Source organism: Juglans regia, chromosome 1, assembly GCF_001411555.2.
Source record: "Juglans regia cultivar Chandler chromosome 1, Walnut 2.0, whole genome shotgun sequence".
NCBI classification, from domain to species: Eukaryota; Viridiplantae; Streptophyta; class Magnoliopsida; order Fagales; family Juglandaceae; genus Juglans; species Juglans regia.
In genome coordinates, this window is record NC_049901.1 from 40,248,823 (window position 1) to 40,270,628 (window position 21,806).

The following is a 21,806-nucleotide window of genomic DNA, read 5'->3' on the forward strand; positions in this document are numbered from 1 at the left end:
CCTGATGCTAGCTATGGAAGAGCATGTAGCGGTTCTTACGTATGGTGGTGCATCCGTTACGGATTTTTGCAACGGGTTATATATCGTGGTGTTACAAGGTGTCTACGGTGAGGTTCACAGAAAAGAAAAGAGAGGGAGAGGGAGGGGGAGAACATTGGGTGCGAGGTGGGTGCACGTTTGAAACTGACTGTAATATTATAAAATCTGACATTGTAATTTTGTTTTGCCTTTTCTTTGCTTTGCCTTGCCTTTTTTGCTTTTTGTGGTTTTTTTTTCTTCCACATAAGTTTGCCACATACTGCATTCCATTTACGCATGCCAATTGTACGTAGCAAAATTGTTTTTTTAATAGCAATGATACATATTACACATAAAATAAATGTATTTTTATAAAATATTATTATTTTTCTAAGATATTTTATAAAATTATTTTTGTTTTTAAAATATTATTACGTAAAGTGTTATGAAAAATTACGTGTGTTGATAAAAGAGAAATAATGTTGTTTTAAGTACTTTTATTATACTAGATTAAATAAGTTTTATTTGCAAAAAGAGTATTTAATAAACAATGCATAACAATTAGGCTATTGATATGAGTAAAGACTGATTACTCAATAAAAATAGAATTGGACTCAGTTTTACGTAACTTAGACTTATACGGGCTTAATTCTCATGTGTGTATTGTAGGTTGAGGCCCACATCTGCTAACTCAAAGGAGAAGAAGGGAAGATTCTAGATGGAAGGTTACGAAAAGCAAGAGAAGAGGGAAGAAACGGTTACGGGAGCAGAGCATGGAGAAAGGAAAATCCGTGGCGCAAAGAGAGAGAGAGATCCTGAAAATGGGTATAAAAAGGAAAGGACATACGAGAGAAGTGTTGATTAGTTGCAAGAATATGTTCTTTTGTTTTACATTCCATAGCAAACCATCGAAAGTTTTTAGGGTTTCTCTTGAGTCGATTTTTCACATTCACAATGGGGAAGATTGGCTAGAATGAATATCCGACGAGGTAAAACCATCTGTAGCAAGATGACAGAACCGATTTCTGTAGTATCCATAGGATCAATTATAACAAGTCACACACTCATATTCCGGAAATACAAAAACAAAGAAATTCCATGGTCGAACTACCAAAAAATAGAATGGACTAAAAGCGACCTAAATGTTTCACTTGGTTTTGTATTGAAAAGCTATTTAGTAGTTCTTGTTAATCTAATTCATTGAAATTCCGTCCAGTTTGAAGCTTGAGTTGCGGTAAAAGCCTTTTTTTATTCTTCATTTTTGCTAGATTTTTTGTACAAACATTCTATGCTTCCTGTTGTTAAGGATTGGATTCTAAAAATTGGAGGTTTGAAAGATTTGCTTGCTCTTGTTCTGTTGTTGACATAAGGCATAACAGAACCTTGAGTTAATCAATGTTTTTTTCAACCGAATGTTAAAATCAAATCTGGTTGTAGCTATAGTGAGGAAATTTTCTAAGTTTTGATACAAAGAATTCTGAACGTGTATTTCCAAAATTTTCAAGTTATTAACATCTTGATTGAGTTAGTAATTGATAAGAGGTACCCATAAATTTTTGTGAAATTTTGAATCAGATGAAGGAAATATCCCGCAACCCAAGTGTTTGTTAGATTGTCTCTATATTAATTCTTGCTTTTAAATCCTGGAAGTTTTCATGACTTGGAGTTAGTAAAATCAAGTATTACAATTGTTTCATTTTTAATTGCCTTACTCACCTGAATACAGATTTTCTTTTAGTGTGAATCTAAAATCTTCCATGCTCAACCATACATTCCATTGACAATAAATAATTCAGTGAATAAAAACCACTTCCATATCAAAACAGGTTCTCCATTTGTTTGGTTTTAAATCTTTATTTTTCTATATTTTGATTACTTAATCCGTGAGGTAGTGAAGAGTTTGAAACACATTTGTCCCTGTGAAAATGACCTTAGGATTTTCCTATTATTACAACTAATACACTTCTACACTTGAGAGTGATAATTTGGAGACCATCAGGTGTTTATTTATTTTTTAGTCCAGTTATTTATTTATTTATTTTTTGTTTAGTACCATAAAAGTGAAAAAAACTATCTCCATTGAAACAGTTATTCTTATTTCAATTTTCAATTTCATGAAGAATCATTTCCCATCTCAAATTTACTAAGCCAAAAAAATGACTATTGTATGAAAATGACAAATAAAAGACAAAGAAGAAGAAGTGGTCAGGTGGTGCTGATGGTCTAGAACTTGCCCATAGGAAGTGGAGCTCCATAAGAACATCGATGAAATTGGAAAAACATGGTGGTTCCTAACAGATTGGGAGGGGGAGATTTGGACGGTAGAATGGGTGAATGTTAGAGATGGGTAGATAGTAACAAATTGGATAAGAAAGTGATACAATCACAAAGAAATTTTATAAAAATAAACTCACAAATTGACATGATTTCATGTGATACGTTAAATTTATTTTACAATAAAAATAATTTTACAATTTAATGTGTTTTATCAAGTTACGTCATTTTATAAATTTGATTTTATAAGATCTTTTTATGGCAAAAATATTTCTCATCTATATACCATAACTGAGAAAAGAGAAATGCATGCTTGAACATTAGACAAAGAGAAGAGAGTTGAGAACAAAGGGAAAAATAGACTTGAATTAGTTAAAAACAAGTGGGAAATGAAAAAAGCTGAAGAAAAATAAGTCAAAGCCGATCTTCTTTTGTTAAATATTTTAACATGAATATTAATAATTAGATCTATAATTTTCTATAATCCACAATAATAAAATAATAACAGTTAGAAACATACATTCCTCCATTACAGTTTAATAAAGAGTCTGATCTGACTATTAGAGAATGATCACTCTAATAACTTTACCTCTGAATGTCTTTCGATTGCTAAAGGCACAATAATATTGTAGGTAAAAATCTTTAACCCCTCGTTATTATTTCTAGACTTTTGACTATAAAAAAATCTAGAGATTTTGTGTCCCACTGTGATTAGATATATAGTTAATCTTATCTCATTGGAGTTAATCTTATCCTATTGTGACTCATCAATTAAGTGATAAGTATTGAACTGTTCTAAACCCATCAAGATATGGGTGTGGAGGATATAGAGTTTAAATAAAACTCTTACATTCTCTTACTTGGCCCATACGCTCATACGCCCATAAAATAATATTTTTTGTTCATGGGTTTATTACAAGAAATTAATCATACAACACAAATTCATTTCCAGAAAACTTTTATAGCTCAAAATACATTTCATGAGTTTTGTAATATCAATGTCAAACTAGCTATCAATGCGAGCCATATTGGTCCTCTGTTATATAATCAACAAATTCTCCTCCATGTACCACAACACCAGTAACTTAATTCAACACGATCTTTAATTGAAACAATTAATGCTAATACAAATTCTCCTTAACACTTAGGTATTTCAATTTTAATTAAATATTTATCATTTGATGAAAAATATTCTGATGAGTTATTGCAATACTTTCTTAGTGGCTTGGCTACAAGTCGACAATTCTAAGTGCTAAAATAAATTTCTTCAATCAGATACTATACATTGTAGTCTCAAAGTATATCACAAACTCAGTTCCTATTGCACATGAAGCAGAAAATGATTTGTCTCATACTTTTCCACACTTTTCCATAAAATAACTCTACTATATAGCAAAATACATAACTATAACTGTATTTTCCTTCATTAGAGTAATCCCACAAAATAGGATATGAATAAACAATTACCTTAAGAGTATCAGTTATTCTTAAGGCAACATTATAGTCTTTAATTTCTTGCAATTAACCTTGCATTTTTTTCATAACTTTTGGGTCAAACATCCTTGGGTTACTTTGACAACAACCAAGAATGCCAACTAAAAAAAAGATATTCAACCTTATACAAGTTTGTATAATCATCAGATTTATTATAACAATCATATACATAACATTTTTAACAACCTAATCAATTCGAGAATAGTGTAAAATACTGAGCATATCACATTTTATTTTTAAAGCATCTATTGAACAACAATTCTTCATGTAAAAGCTTCCAAAACTCTATGCAACTATACTGAGACAATCTTAACAGTCATCATCTTGATATTAAAATTCAATCTCAATTACGAATGATGTCTCATTCATAAATTTTATTTTTAAAATTATTTAGAGACGTAACTTTAATGTCATACTACAAACCACGGTTTATACTGGCCAAAAAGTCATATACATGCATGACTATAAATACAAATATACTCTCACTGATCTTAGCGTATATACATTAACAATAAATATTTTTCTTAAATCTAAAAATAGTATTGTTATTATCAAATTTCAGAAACTAATTTTTAAAAAAATTGTTACATTTTCTAAGTAATCATTTTACTCGTTTCTTGTATATTTCAGATATTCATTCTATAATTATTTTCACATCTATTTGATGTAACTCTATACCATAATAAATTACTAATGTCATAGTGATCCTTAATGAGTTTTTTCGGATTTATTAGAAATCTCTTTCTAATCAATACTAATTTCTGAGTGAAATTCTTAATTACAAGTCTGATTTTATATCGTTCAACATTGTCTTTAAAGTCAGGGTTTTGTCTCCAATGCCCATTTACATTCTATTTTTTTTTATACATTTTAGACAATTGAGACGAAATTACAGATTTTACATTAATTCATAGATTTCAATCACTCTTTTATGTATCAGTCTTTTATAAAATCAGATATTTCTATAACTTGTGAAAACATGTGAACCTTCATTTACTTCTATGTCAAATTCAAATTTTGAAAATATATCATGTAACCTAACCAAAAATCAAATCAAGAAGATCATATGAGGTTACCTATTTTGATGTCTCCATAACCAATTCTTAGACAGTATTTCTCTGATGAGATAGATGATCATTTACTAATTATTCTATGTTATGATTAAGATAATCATAAAATAAACTATAAGTGTTTTCGAAATATAAAAATGCACTACACAACAATCATATATCTAATTTCTATACTCACATGTCCCTAAGCTTCCACTTCCATTAGACCTATTATTTCTTAATATTAAAAACAAAAATATTAGGTTTACTATTGGTGGATAGCCTATGAGTCACAATGTTGAATTGATGGTAATCCAAAATATAAATTTATTTATTTAAATTTCACGGACTGATATGATAAAATACCCAAGGACCAGAAAAGAACTTGTTTCATTTGTCTGGTTAGATGAGCCATTTTCGTTTGATTTTTAAACTCATTTTAATTTATTATTATAATTTTTTTAAATTTTAATATAAAATATAATAAATAATTTAATTTTTTTAAATTTTAAAATAATAATAATATTAAAAAAATAATATTTTATTATTTTAATTCAATTTAATTCAACATCCAAACGCTCGGACCAAAAATCCTGTTTTTCCACCTTAATTACTACCCTTTTGTCCTTTACTCCGATTATGAAATATCTTGATGAAAAATTTTAATTATCTTCGCACCACACATCACAAGCCAAGCAAAGCCAAGCGTGCACGTGTCGGTTGACCGCAGAGCAACACTAACAAAGGAGCGAGCATCCATCTCTTCATATGTAATGAAAATAATTTATTGCTTTTTGAAGTAATATTCTTTTGTTCAAAGTTCCAAAATCAAATACTAAAAGCTTTCGTGTTTTTATTTTTGGGTTCTTCGTATTAGACAAAATTCTATGATGGTTCTTGCTTTTCAATACCGAATTAGAGAATTAAAAAACAAAATAGGGAATAAAGAAAAAAAAAAAATAGACTTAAAAAAAGAAAAAAAAAATGAACCATTCCAAGAGGCTGAAGGACATTGACATCTCAAAGTCAAACCCATATTAGATAGGATCTGCTAAAACACATTTGAGTTCTCCTAATTTTTTTTTTTTTTAAATTTTAAAAGAGCTTATTGGGATTTCAAATTTATTTCATGGTTTTTTCAAAATTTATCAATTAAAAGCCAAACTCCCTCTCTCATTGTGAGGTCTTAAGATGTTGCCTTAACCAACATGCTTAGGCCTCCTAATCTGGGACGGGTTTTTTTCGGCCTGGTCTGGAATCTCATTATTCTGATTCGGTTCGAAACAAATCCGGGTCGATACTCGCATAGAAACACCCAACACCTTTTTTTTCCTCTCTCTCTGTGTTTGAATGTTTTGATTTTTTTTTTTCATTTCTCTCTCTCTCTTCGTTTGAATGTTTTGATTTTTTTTTTCATTTTTAGCAATTAAATAGATAGAAACTCAAAAGAAAAATACATATTATGTCTAATAAATAATTTATTTTATGGTTTTTTTTACTCTCTTGTCCATATAAATTTTTATTGGTGGTCAAAGAACATGTAAGTTTTGATTTAAAAAATTAAATAAATAGAGTTTGAATGCTGCATCAATATTTTTTCACGAAAAAATATTTAAACATGTAGGCTTTGATTAAAAAAAAAAAGGTGCAACCCGGAACTCGGGTTTTTAAAAACCGGTTTCAATTCGGATTCCGGCCCGGATAACCCGGTTTGGTTTTGAAACTCAATTACGGTCTGGGTATACTTGGATTTTCAGGCCGGAACTCGGATGAACAACACTAAACATGCTAAGTCGAGTTTTACTATTTATCATCTCAAACACTATACATTTGATAAGATTAAAAAAATATATATATGTAGTATGATATGTAATGTAAAAATGACGAATATAATTTTTCTTAATATGCTTTTTAATGGACAAGTGTGTGTGTGAGGTTGATTAGGTGGGTCGAAGCTGAAACTGGGCACACCTACGCCTAACGGATGGATGCCACATATGCTGCAAACTCGCCTGTACACAGAATATGTAACACCACAGGCAGAGCCCAAATCCAGCACAGCTATATGCAAAACGCACCGTTTTACCACACTTTTTCCCTCTCCCTCTCTATCTCTCCCTGCCCCACACTCGCCAATCCCTCCCCATGAGTTTCTCTCCCTCTTACGAGTTCTCTCTCTGCCGATCTCTCTCTCTTTTGTGCTGAAGGCCCAAATCACCACCACCATACGTCGAGCAAACCCAACACCGACAACCACCAGCAGCCGCCACTGATTTCGGATCAACCACGCCAAGACTCACCACACACCCTCACAGTCCTGATTCGAGCCCCATCGCTTGAGCGACGCCGGTAAGTTCTCTCTCTCCCTCGCGTTCTCTCTTCGCTGACTCTCTGTTATTCTCTCCCTCTCTGCACTTTTAAGCCGTGCCACCCACCCAGCTGCCAACAGCCCCACGCACGGCCAGTTCCATTCCCCAGTCGCACCACACGGCCACCCGACGTCACTCCCGTAACCCAACCAACCTCTGTTTATAGTCTCGAAGACAGAGCCGCCGTGTGCCACCGTATCCCATGAAGCCGGCATTTCCCCCCCTCCAATGTGTTACCCTCTTTCTGATTTCCCTGTTTAATCTCTCTCACCCCGTGAACTTTTCGGTTCTCTCGCTGTTTTCTTTCTCCATCGCTCACTCCGCTCTCTCTGTTGTAGGGTAACTCAATTGACTAGTGGAGGTCGTGCCTTTCGTAGTCTTTGTTTTGAAGTGCCGCTGAGGACGTCTCCAACGCCTTAAACAGATACCTTTGCCACCACGTCCACGGTGAATTTATCGTCGTCAAACTACTCATGAATGTTTTTTTTTACTGTGAATCTCTTGTCACCACGTCGAAATTGAATTTGTGAAAGTGTGGATTAGATTATCCCCTTTGCCACTCTCTTTGATTCTCTCCGTCCGTGTCTCTGCCCGTTTCAGCCTTCTCTCTTTTGCGGACTCCAACCGTTTGAATAAGTGCCTCAAAAACGAAAAGACCAAAAAAAAAAAAATGATACCAAAGCCACTGCGAACGTTAGGCACCGGCGCCGCTATCATTCTTGGTGGAATACTAACTCTTAATCTTGCTTCCTCCGCTACTATCAGAGCGATTCGTCTCACCAACGAAGCGAAACGGGTAAACTCAAAAGCGACGCCCCCTTGCTCCGAAATTGTATTCTTTTTTTTTTTTTCCTTGTGGCTCTTTGGCTTGTCTTTTGCTGAGTCCTATTTTTTTATTGGCGGGTTTTGGTGCAGAGAAAGGTCGCATTGCCTTGTGGCGTTTGCAGAGGCAAAGGGTTTTATATCTGCAAATTGTGCAAAGGAAATGCCACCATAAGTTGGTCGCCTTTGTATGACCCTGTTGCCATCAACCCTTGCCTTTGCCCTACTTGCGATGGAAACAGGTTGGTCTATGATTTTTCTTTTATTTTCTGCTTTTTCAAATATTTTCTTACTCTTTTTTGAAGCTCATTTTCAAGCGCTTGCCATTTAATTTTGTTTATGCTCTGTTTGGATGCGGAGATGTTTTCTGAGAATTGAACCGAGGGAAAAGGAAAAGATTTGGATAGTTAACCCTTTAGTTGTGTTTGCCCACACAAAAAAAAAGAAAAGAAAAAACCTTTATTTTCATCCAACAGTTCTCTGAAACCAAATAAACAGCTGATGAAACAAACACAATATGCGTTAGTGGAATTTGCTGAAAATTTTATTTTGGTATGCAAGTTGGAACGATGAAGGTCTAGTTTATTTTTCAAACCCCGCCTGTTTGCCTGCAAGGCATGATATTCCTGCAAAAAAAAAAAAAAAAAATCCCAATTTATTTGATAGCATGTTTTGAGAAAGCGTTTAGTTTTTGAGTTGCTATCATGGGAGGCTTATGCGTTACCACAATTTTCTGCTTCACAGGGTACAGCGTTGTCTTAATTGTCTAGGGAAGGGCTATGATTGACATGCTTGAGAGGCAGTCTAGAATTTTGCAAGTGAGTTGTATTTGCTGTATGTTGGAGACCACATTTTGTGTTACACTCAATTGCATTTAAGCTCGTACTTCTTTCGATCAATCATTGGTGCTTCAACTTGACTTCTATGAGTCATGTTACCAATTATTCAGCAGAAAAGTGTCATGTTGTCCCAAGTAACCCAAGCCTTGAACATCTTATCGTCGTATCTTTTAAAGGTGTCTCTAGCTCCCAGTTATAGAGAATACTATTTGATTTGGTATATGATGTTATTGCCTTCACTGATATATGCACAAGCTGTGTTTCTGAAGAATACCAAGGCATGGATCACAATACATGTGGAAGTGAATTGAGCAAAACTTTGCCTCGATTCCTTTTACCCAAAAAGAAGCGATTGGGCTAAGTTCTACTTAATGAAGAACGTGGCAGGATTCGGATAGGCTCAACGTTTGTCTTGATTGGAATGCAGCATTTGATTGCACACAATGTTAATGATTGTGGCCATGATATAATTCATAAATTCTATAGCGATAAAATGAATTTCGAGTATACTGCAAGTGTGAACAAGTTGGTATTGTTTGCTGAAGGAAATATATGAAATGATGAGCTTGGTCAAGAAATGAACTTATAAATAGTGATGACCCAGACTGTTTTCAACTCACGACTTTTGAAATTTTTAGATCATCATCGGAACAGGTCATGGATTTTCTGACAAATTATTGTCATTTGTGTTTGCAATGGTAGGAAAATCTGGTTTTGTAGGATATGTGGGATTTGTCATTACACTCCCAAGCATGTACACAACATCTGACTTTGTTGGTCCATCTGTTGCACGATCTTGCACACACAATACAGGAACCTGAATACACTGCGTAAGTTCAATGGTTGAACACGGGCTAAGCTGAAGTCGAAGCAGTTCAATCAGCTGAAGTGTTTTGCAATTCTATCCCATGCGCACGAGTCTGACGTGATTGTGGTGTATTTTTGAGGTAGCAGCTTCTTAGTCGAGGGCTGTTATTCCTTGAAAAATAGACAGACCGCGTAGAGGCGGCTCTGTTTTGCATTTGGTTATTCTACTCAAAATTTATTCCTACATTGGACTATCTATCTATTAGTCAAAATAATAATAAAATATTATAAATTTAATAATATATTTTTTAAAAAATTAAGAGCTATATGGAAATACATCAATACAAGTGAAGAGCAATATCTTAGGAGTGAAGCAAAAACATTCTAAATATTTAATACAACACCGTTAAGAAAAACACATCTGACTTGTCACATTTTTACCTAAAAAACATCCATTAATTTTCTTTTTGTTTCGAGCTCAAATACTAGCCCTGGGAGCACTAAAACAAATCAAAAATAAAAAAAAAAAACCTAAATCTAAAATATTGGACCTAGCAATAATAGGCAAAAAAAAAAAAAAAAGTTTTGAAACGAAATAAATGGTGCAGAAGAAAAGCAAACGAGTGAAATAAGAATTGGAGAAATGGTGTAGAAGAAAAGAAAAAGAAATAGCAAATACTTGAAAATATTTTTTAATTAATTTGGTCTAGTTACAGTGACCACCAAATATAACCACCAATCTCAAATTACTGTAGTTAAAAGTCATATTTTTTTTAAATTGTATAATATAATGTAGACTATTTTGTGGGGTCTATTAGCCAAACTCATTGGATTTGCATTTATATAATCAATGAGGATGCTCTCAATCGCTTAAAACATGGCATGACTTCTTTCTTGATGTGATAGATCCTCTTCTACAGGTTTGGTTTAGTTTGTTTGTGTTTTGGACGCATCCCGCCTCGCCTCCTGGGTAATCCAGTGATTCATTAGATTTATAATTTTTTTTTAATAAAAAAAATTTTAGAATCAAATTATAATATAATATAATTATAAATTTTATTCAAAAGAAATATAAATTCATTAGAGTTGTATTTTGGATTGTCTTGACCTTCTAGGCCAACTTTTATATAGGAGGCTAAGGCAATATAATAGTCATTCTTAAGCAATGTGAGACTTATTGTGACTCCTATATAAATGTTGGCCTAGAAAGTTAAGACAATCCATTAATTTGAATTTAAGTTTTTAAAAAATTGTATATATTTATATAAATATAAAAAATAATAATTTTTATTAAAATTTGGGACGGTGTTGAGTGGGGTACGGGGCGGGCCCCTGCTGGGGTCAGCCTGGCCTTCGCCCCCGCTAGTAGTTCTTCATGTGGGGCGAAGGCCCATGCGGGAGCAAGGCGGACGGGTAAGTGGGGGGCAGGCCCATGCTGCCCACCCCTAGCTAGGTTGTCCTTTTAGGCCTGGTTTGGATAGTGAGATAAGATGAGATGATATGTGAATAGTAGTGAAATGTTTGAGTTAATATATTTTATGGTGTTTTGGAATATGATTGTGAAAAAGTTAAATAAAACTATTATAAAGTTAAAATATTATTAGAATATTATTTTTTAATATAATTTATTTTTGTTTTGAGATTTGAAAAGCGAAGATTTGAAATTGAAAAGTGTTTGTGTTTGTGGTGTTTGGATCAAAGTTTTGAAACCCATTTCATTCCAACCTGAACAGTCAAAATTTTTCGTACCGAAACAGTAATCGGCATGGGATATGTCAATATTCCACTGACTCAAATTCCAGATGGATTCCGGTATTCCAGCCAGAATAGAAATTCTGGTTCGAAATTATGTTGAACACAAGAATGAAGTTAAATCAAGGTCCTTTTATGAATCAACTGAAGAATGAGCGACAAAATTATAGTTTTATGCTCTAGTTAATTACCCCATCTTTGGATCTCCCCTTTCTGGAGACTCCTTCCAGAAATCTCCAAAAGCCTAACGTTTGGGTGTTGAAAAGTGTTGAGAAGTGTTGAGAATGTTTGTGAATAGTTATGAGTAGAGATTGGAGTGAGTTTGTGGGTCCCATTGAGAGTATTTTGAGTTGTTTGGATGTGTGAAGTATGTTGAGTTGTTGACTTTTGAGTAGGTAGTTGAAAAATGTGTAGGTCCCATAAATATTATAGTGATTTGATTTTTAATAATAAATATTATAATGATTTTATTATAGTGATTTTTTAATATTAATAAATATTGTAGTGATTTTATTTTACTTTTATATATAATAATGATAAATATTATAATGATTTTATTTTTAATTTATATATAATAATGATAAATATTATTATGGTTTTATTTTTAATTTATATATAATAGTGATAAATATTATATTGATTTTATTTTTAATTTATATATAATAGTGATAAATATTATAGTATTTTATTTTTTATTTTTATTTATATATTTTAGTGTTTTTATTTTTTATTTATATATAATAGAGATAAATATTATAATGATTTTATTTTTTATTTATATATTATAGTGATTTTATTTTTTATTTATATATTATAATGATTTTATTTTTTATTTATATTTAATAGTGATAAATATTATAGTAATTTTATTTTTTATTTATTATATATTATAGTGATTTTATTTTTTATTTATATATTATAGCGATTTTATATTTTATTTATATATAATAGTGATAAATATTTTTTATTTATATATTATAGTGATTTTATTTTTTATTTATATATTATAGTGATTTTATTTTTTATTTATATATTATAGCGATTTTATTTTTTATTTATATATTATAGTGATTTTATTTTTTATTTATATATTATAGTGATTTTATTTTTTATTTATATATTATAATGATTTTATTTTTTATTTATATTTAATAGTGATAAATATTATAGTGATTTTATTTTTTATTTATATATTATAGTGATTTTATTTTTTATTTATATATTATAGTGATTTTATTTTTTATTTATATATAATAGTGATTATTTTTTATTTATATATTATAATTTTATTTTTTATTTATATATTATAGTGATTTTATTTTTTATTTATATATTATAGTGATTTTATTTATATATATTTAGTGATTTTTTTTATTTATATATTATAATGATTTTATTTTTTATTTATATTTAATAGTGATAAATATTATAGTGATTTTATTTTTTATTTATATATTATAGTGATTTTATTTTTTTATTTATATATTATAGTGATTTTATTTTTTATTTATATATTATAATGATTTTATTTTTTATTTATATTTAATAGTAATAAATATTATAGTGATTTTATTTTTTATTTATATATTATAACGATTTTATTTTTTATTTATATATAATGGTGATAAATATTTTTTATTTATATATTATAGTGATTTATTTTTTATTTATATATTATAGTGATTTTATTTTTTATTTATATATTATAATGATTTTATTTTTATTTGTATATTATAATGATGTTATTTTTTATTTATATATTATAGCGATTTTATTTTTTATTTATATATTATAGTGATTTATTTTTTATTTATATATTATAATGATTTTATTTTTTATTTATATATTATAGCGATTTTATTTTTTATTTATATATTATAGTGATTTATTTTTTATTTATATATTAGAATGATTTTATTTTTTATTTATATATTATAATGATTTTATTTTTTATTTATATATTATAGTGATTTTATTTTTTATTTATATATAATAGTGATAAATATTTTTTATTTATATATTATAGTGATTTATTTTTTATTTATATATTATAATGATTTTTTTTATATATTTAATAGTAATAAATATTATAGTAATTTTATTTTTTATTTATATATAATGGTGATAAGTATTATAGAATATTTGTGAATAGTTATGAGTAGAGATTGAAGTGAGTTTGTGGATCCCATTGAGAGTATTTGAAGTTGTTTGGTATGTGAAATATTTTTAAAAGTACGAGAATGCTTATAAAGTGTTGAGGATACTTGATTATCCAAACACAGCCTAAAATAGTGAAAAGACTTCTCAAATTTGACGTTTGACTTGTCAATGTTGTCATCCATCTCTGCAACACTTGGTCTAATGGACCAAGCTCCAACCAGCTCCATCTCTAAACGTCTAGCAACTTGGCAAACTTATCAAAATTGGGACAAAAGTCACAATAGTTCAATTTACAATGTGTGTATGTGTTATGGTTTTAAAAATAAAATAAATATATCAATAAATATGTGTTATATGTATGTGTATTTAAAATTTGTATTAAAAAATATTATTTCGTATGTTTTTAAGATATGTATTAATATTATTTTAGAATATAGTCTATATATATAATTTATCCATTTAATATCTATCCGAAATAATACACTGAAACATATCGGCATCGACATATTCCGTTTCAGTGACTAAATTGAGATGGTCACCGAAACGGATTTCAAAACTTTAGTTTGAATATTGAGATGATATGGGATGATGACTTGAAAAGACTTTACTATCCAAACCAGACTTAAATATGCTCCCAAAAGTGTCCCCAGTGCATTTTTGTTTTGTTTTGTTTTGTTTTTTATTTCTTTTTAAATGTTAAAAAAATACACAAGGTGACTTTTTTAAACATTAAAAAAAATGTATTAGGAGGCACATTTGGAAGGCAACCAAGCATTTTCATTTGAAATGTGTTAGCGATTGCATCTCCTCAATTGATTTGGAGATACTGCTATAATCTAATTGAGAAATACTATTTATCATCTCCAAACTATATACTAATATATTAATTGTCATTTTTATTTATTTAAATATATATAATATGTATTTAAATAAAAGAGTAAAAATAATAAATTATATATTAATATATAATATAAGAGATGATAATTATAATTTTTGTTTATGGTCAAGGTAAGGAACGAAGAAATGTTTGGTTGTGTATTTGTTTTGACAAAAGAAAATGACGTCATTCCCTCTGTTCAGCCTTCCATTAGTGATATCTCTCTCGTCCATTCACTTTTGCATGTTTTCCCCTTCTATGGGGAAGCGTTGACTTCTGCATGCATGTATCTATTGAGTGTATTAATTTGACCGTACTCCATGGGAGAAGCATCAAGTATTAGTTTTGTGGAGTTCTTCTGGACATCAGCCTATAGCCGCAACACGGTTTTTTTTTTCATCCAATATATTTAGTGTGCAGCGGCTGTTATGTACAGTAAAATACGATTTATATTTTCTCTTAATTTTGACTACGAGATCGTTTCATTCTCTCTCCATCTCCTGCCCATAACAACCATTTTATCTACACACTCACATCGCTCCTAATGTTTTCAGGTTCGTACAAGGAATTTTAAGTTGAAAAGCGATAAAGTTATAACAATTTTATAACTATTTTATAATATTAAAAAATTATTTTTAATGGAATATATGATTTTATTGATTATTTGAAGTTTGAGTTATAAAATATTTATAAAAAAATTATAGATGTATTATTACTCTTTCAAGTTGATATGTAGCGCTTAGTAAAATATTTGTATGGCGTAATTTGATTTAAAAGATATATTTTAAAATTTGAGTCTTATAAATCAAATCTTAACATTTAAACGATATGAATAGTTTACTCTACACACTACTTGAAAATAGAATAACTCTTTTAAAAAAACCGAAACCTTAAAAAGCTTAGTAAAAGACTGTCGATTTGATGGTCCCCTACCAAGAAAACATTAGTCATAATAGATCTATCTTTAAAATAGATTAGGCTTCATTTGTTGGTTATACAGAAGAGAAAACGTGCAAATAAGGATGAGTAGTTTGAGAGAGCGATCTCCAATTTCATGCAAGTAGAAATTATGTTGCATTTATTCAAATATTATGGTCCTCTTGTAGCTTTATATATATATATATATATATATATATATATATATATGGGAGATGAGGATTGGATTCTTGATTCTCTTAAATATGTTACCAATTGATCCAAAAGATGTTGATGGTCGTCTTTTAACTTCAATCCAACATGTTGGGTACTATATATGGCAATTATTTGCCTCATCAACTACATATTGCTTTCAAAAGGACAAATTATAGCTTTGACTAAGTGCATGATTCTTGGGATTTTGATTTGCTTATGCCAACTTGTGTGATATGATCTGATTGTGTGCCTCCACATGCTGCTAATATAAAAACAAGAGGTAGACAAAATCAGTCGTAATTTAGGATGCGAAATGTAATTTATGTTTGTTTTTTCAAATTATTATGTGTTAATTGACCTCTCTACTCTGTTATTAGATCATCATATCTATTGACTATGAAGAAGACCAGTTTTGAGATGTTAGTTTATTTTCTACCACTTTCTGCTTTATTATATTACTGTAATCGAAGATAGATCAGTTCAACTAGAAATCAAACAGAATTACAGAATAGTGACCGCTTTCCTCGAAAGTCATTTTTTTTGTTTTTTAAATCAGCAAACATCGAAGTGAATTAAACTCGGATCAAACATCTCATTCCATACGTGATAGGTTGTTCTCTGTCTCTGTCTCTGTCTCTCTCTCTCTCTCTCCTGCCAATATTGACTCTGCCTTCACTAGGTGTACTGATGTCCTTCTCTTCCATCGACTTCCCATTTGTCTTTGCTCTCTGATCTCTCTCTCTCTCTCTCTCTCTCTCTCTCTGTGCGTTTCTGAGCCTTGAACCCTTCCTTCAATGGCCAACAGGGCAACTTCTTCCTTAACCATACAAATTTTTCACTGCTGCTTTCTGTTATGGCTATGTCAAGCAAGGGATACCCTTAAGCCAGGCGAGAATCTGGGAGAGAATGAGACCTTAGTTTCTTCAAATGGGATCTTTGAGTTAGGCTTCTTCAGCTCTGGCGGGACTTCCTCGAGCAGCCACTACTTGGGAATATGGTTCAAGAATGACCCAAACAAGAAACCCGTTTGGGTCGCAAACCGTGAATCGCCCCTCTTGGCCTCCCCCGGAATCCTTTCTATCAGGTACGATGGGAATATGGTGATCACCGACAGGAAGCTAATTCCCATAATTGTGAACGCTGCAATGCTTGCCCCGAGTAGCAAGACAATTGCGACACTTCTGGATTCAGGAAATCTTCTTCTTAAAGAAGGAGATAGCATTGTCTGGCAGAGTTTTGATTATCCATCCGACACACTTTTGCCTGGAATGAAAATTGGACGATTCAATTTAGGCACTGAACACTTAAGAAAACAGTTTCTCGTATCGTGGCAAAGCTCGTCTGTCCCTACTACAGGCTCTTTTGCTCTGGGCCTCGATGAATATAACATTACACATGTCAAGGTTTGGCACGGAGATGGTTTCTCAAGGCAGATTGGATTTTGGGATGGAAAGAGGCTTAAATTCCAATTTGAAAGCTCGTCACATGACTACAATTTTAGCTATGTTTCGAACCCAAATGAGGTTTACTTTTCTTTCCAAACTGAAGAAAATCGTAATTATTCATGGTTTGTGCTGTCTTCATCTGGGCAAATTCAGGAGTACAAAATGATGGGACAGAAGATATTAATGGAAAATCGTTCAATTTGCGAAAATACTACAGCCAGCAAGGCGACTGACTGTTACATAAGAACCCCGTACATGTGCCAGAATGGAGATACGTTCTCAGAAATTATAGGGTCGATGCCAGATTCAGCAATCGTAAGCGGTTCAGTTCATCTGGGTCTTAGTGACTGTGAGATATTGTGCAAGGATAATTGTTCTTGTGCTGCTTTTGCATCTTTCCGAGATGATGGCACCGGATGTGAACTTTATTATGGGGAGAAAAAGGTTCTTTTGCAATTCATTGGGGAAGGAAAGGCGACAATATACGTTCGTGGGGACACTTCCACAGAATCTGGTAGGCCTTATTGCCCTTGAAATATTCTGAACATGCATTTTGATCGAAATCACCATGTTATAGGCGGGTGATCATTGACAGGTGCAGGATCACAATTTCGGTAACATGCAACATGCCTAAATGAATGTATAGTTCATCTGATAACATGCTACTATATAGTTGTAATGCATATGTATTGTTGACAGGTGCAGGATTTCAATTTTAGTAACATACCTGAGTTAATGTATAGTTCATTTGACAGTCTTAATTAACACTAGAGGCAAAGGCATCTTGAGGTTAGTGAATAATGAGATGGTTGAATTTATTTTCAGGTGAACATCACAGCAGGAGGCTGTGGTGGCTTGTATTAATTTCAGTTCTTTCTCTGATTTTGCCCGTCATAGTTGCCTTAGTTTGCTACTTCCGATGGAGAAATCATCGTTTAAAAGACTTCGGTCTGAAGCGATTCCAGGTTCAAGTAGGCTTTTATCTAGAAGCAGTTGATAAAGATAAACGTAAAGACGAATATGGTAGAAAGAAGGATCACGATCTGCCACTGCTCAGTTTTGATTGCATAGCAACAGCTACAAATAACTTCTCTGATGAAAATAAGCTCGGGGAGGGTGGTTTCGGGCCTGTTTACAAGGTAATCCATGATATAAAATGACTTCCAAGAGTGACTTATTTTCTTTGATTTATTAGTTAGGCATAAATAGATCAGTAGACGATTTAATTTGTTAATGAAGACGACATGTCGGGTCTTCACTTGTAGCTAGACTATGTTCGAAGAAACAGACATGACGTTCTTCTCATCCTCAGAACTATGGTTATTGTCAGTTCATAACTATATCTGGCCGAAAAAGAAGAGTTATATGAGCATCAGTCGGGGTGAATATCTATTACAGAATCTATATAATTAGAAGATACAGTGAGATGGGACTTATTTTGGTCACTCAGCTCTACATTTCCACATCTGATATTTGGTGTAAAAAAATATTAATACTCAACCAAGAGTTGTTTTAATTCAGAAAATAACAGACAAAATGACGTTTTCAGGGCACATTGCTCGGGAATGAAATTGCTGTGAAGAGACTTTCTAGACAATCTGGTCAAGGACTGGAGGAGTTCAAAAATGAGGTTCAGTTGATATCAAAGCTGCAACATAGGAACCTTGTTAGACTGTTGGGTTGCTGCATTCAAAGAGAAGAAAAAATTTTAATCTACGAGTACATGGCCAACATAAGCTTGGATTCCTTCCTGTTTGGTACGTTATAACCTTATTTCAGTTTCATCTTTGTGCATCTTTTGGTGTTCTTTTGTTTACCATTAAATGTAAAATTTGAACCAGATCCTACAAAGAAGATGTTATTGGATTGGAAGCACCGTTTCAGCATCATTGAAGGGATAGCTCAAGGCCTTCTTTATCTTCACAAGTACTCTAGATTTAGGATCATTCATCGTGATTTGAAAACCAGCAATATATTGTTGGACGCCGACATGAATCCCAAAATATCAGACTTTGGCATGGCAAGGATTTTTGGAGATGATGAAGCCCGGGCAAAAACAAGAAGAGTTGTTGGGACATAGTAAGTCACTGGTTGTTCTTTAAGCAATAACTTAGCATGGATATACTTAGCATGGATTCCCCTTCAAGCACTAACCACTTGGTGTTAATTGTTGAGACAGCGGTTATATGTCGCCGGAGTATGCTGTAAACGGCCATTTCTCGATAAAGTCTGATGTGTTTAGCTTTGGAGTCATTATGCTGGAGATCCTGAGTGGCAGGAAAATAGTAACCGTTTGCCATTCAGATCGTTTTTTCAACCTACTGGGATATGTAAGTAACTACAAATGTCCTACATTTGTTTTTCATACTTCTATTAGTTTAAAAGTTGGCTTCTTGCCCCACTTCCTAACATGTTGATATATGTTTGAAGGCATGGGAGTTGTGGAAAGGTGGAAAGGGCTTGGAGTTAATGGACCCAACACTGTCTAACTCATGTTTGTCAAGCCAATTTATGCAATGCATTCAGGTGGGTCTCTTGTGTGTGCAAGAACGTCCAGAAGATAGACCAACCATATCAGATGTCATTTCTATGCTAAGCAATGAGAGTACAAATTTGCCTGCTCCCAAAGAATCAGCCTTTTGCATCCGTACAAGTTACTCTGCTTCACCTATGCAGCAAACTAATTCTGTTAATGATGTAACAGTTTCAGGCATTGTCGCTCGATGATAGCTAGCTAACAGTTTCCCAGAACTGTTCTAAGTTCTGAGATCAAGGCCCAAGGGCATGCAATGGGCATTGTATTATTTTATAAATTCTTTTACTATTATTCTTTAATAGTCTTTTTGATCCGATGGGGGTTTGAATGTTGAGACGGGTTAAACCGAAGAAGGTTCAAATGGGCTATTCGTGGAGCAAAACAGAAAATGAGAGAGTTATGCTCTTATAAACCAAAACAAAGAGAGTTTTGAGAAATGTTGATCTTTATTTAATTTTAAATTTTTCATCTTTAATCACACTTATCAATATGAGATATTTTAAGTGGTTGTCCCTTTAAACTAGGATGAGAAAATCAAGATGTGGAGTAGCATTGCTAGGTGTGACAATACGTGGGGTGGCAATATGTAACATGATCCGTGAATCTAACACGAACATGACACGAAATTAATGGATTTGAATTTGATATAAATGGGGGTTTGGTCAAAACAAACTGACTTGTTAAGACATGATTAATAAACGAGTCAATAACGAATCAACCTGCTTCATCTGAAATCAATTGGCAATAACCCGTTTTAATTTTATTTCAAAATTACAATTTTATTATTGTTGGGTTGTAATATTGGTATTTTTCAATATTCTTATATTTTTATTGTTGTGATTGTAATTCTAGACCCATGCTTATATTTGTTATTGTAGGGTTTGTAACATTGGTTTTATTACATGTTAAAATTTAAAAAATATTGATATTTTTTGTTAGTAGGTAGTCTTATTATTTTCTTAGATATTATGACTACTAATAAATACAAATTTTAAGTTTTATGTAAAATTATCTTAATCAGATCAAATGGATTATGCGTGCTAGTTCAATCTATTAACATTAAACTGGTTGAAATGAATTGTGTCGTATTGACTTATTTCTATGTAATTATTAAACGCGTTAAAACCAACATATAAAAGAGAGAATAACTCTATTTGAAGAGATCTTTATACTACACACCATCTATGTAGAATAATGTAATTTGAAAAATAGATTTTAATAAAAAAGATTATATATGTATGGCACAACATCTTGATTTCTCACTAAGAAAACAAAGTATTGAATCCCCACTCCCGCACGTATAAAAAAAAAAAAATTATCATAGAATTGGACTACGAGTCTTTAAATTTCTTAAATATATATCTACCTAGACTTCTAGGCAAAGTCTTAATTATTATTTTAAAGAATAATGTTACATGTACTTATAATTTTACGTACATGATTTATTTTGTTAGTTTTTTTTTTTAAATTTAAATTTTGAATTTCAAATTTAAACATTTTTAATATATTAATAACTAACATATGAAGAAGTAAATTTTTTATAAGTTCTTAAGTCATTTTTCTATTTTAAATTAATTAATTCAGTCAAACACAATGTTTATGAAATAAAATGAAATCCACTAGAAGCCGAAAAAGCACGTACGTACTACATTTAATTGAAAATAATGGTTGAGATTTAAGGACGCATCATTTAATTGAAAATTAATTATGGTTGAAATTTAAGGACATTATCATGATTTACTCTGAATTAAAACGAGTGTTATACGTAAAATTTTAAATATATGTAGAACTACTCTATACAATATTACTTTTTTCATGCATTTACTAGATCTGTCTAAAACATGAATGGGTGTCTTGTTGAAATTTCAAAATTTTTATGTTTTATTTGACATTATGATAGTTTTATAAAAGAGTAATTCTACATATAACCGTAAAGTGCGTAACCGCCGCGTAATCGCTTTGAAAAAGAGTGGGGTCCACTATTAAAAAATTAATTTTTTTATGTGGATCCCATGTTTTATTCATTTTTTTCAAAGCGATTACGCGACGGTTACGCAATTCACAGTTGTAAGTATATTTTCTCTTTATAAAATGCCTGCTTGATTAAGGAAAAAAACTGAAAATATTTGTGCTCGTATAAGAAGTGCATATGGGAAAAAAGAAAAATTCTATTCATCATCTTCACACATCACACACCACACATAGTTTAAGAAGATTAAAATAAAAAATAAAT

At 31.4% G+C, this 21,806-nt stretch overlaps 1 protein-coding gene and 1 long non-coding RNA gene across 2 annotated transcripts; both read left to right on the forward strand.

The window, feature by feature from the left end:
• Positions 1–6,889: 6,889 nt before the first annotated feature.
• Positions 6,890–9,107, forward strand: LOC109006268. Its single transcript, XR_004802611.1, has 5 exons — positions 6,890–7,184; positions 7,543–7,651; positions 7,805–8,000; positions 8,120–8,268; positions 8,771–9,107. It is a non-coding gene; the product is annotated as an uncharacterized LOC109006268 (long non-coding RNA).
• Positions 9,108–16,262: 7,155 nt separating this feature from the next.
• Positions 16,263–19,864, forward strand: LOC109006267 (receptor-like serine/threonine-protein kinase SD1-8). The gene is made up of 6 exons (XM_018985485.2): positions 16,263–17,551; positions 17,863–18,176; positions 18,587–18,794; positions 18,879–19,116; positions 19,217–19,367; positions 19,468–19,864. The coding sequence occupies exons 1-6, from the start codon at positions 16,387–16,389 to the stop codon at positions 19,762–19,764; spliced, it is 2,373 nt and encodes a 790-aa protein (XP_018841030.1). The 5' UTR covers positions 16,263–16,386; the 3' UTR covers positions 19,765–19,864.
• The last annotated feature ends 1,942 nt before the right edge of the window (positions 19,865–21,806 follow it).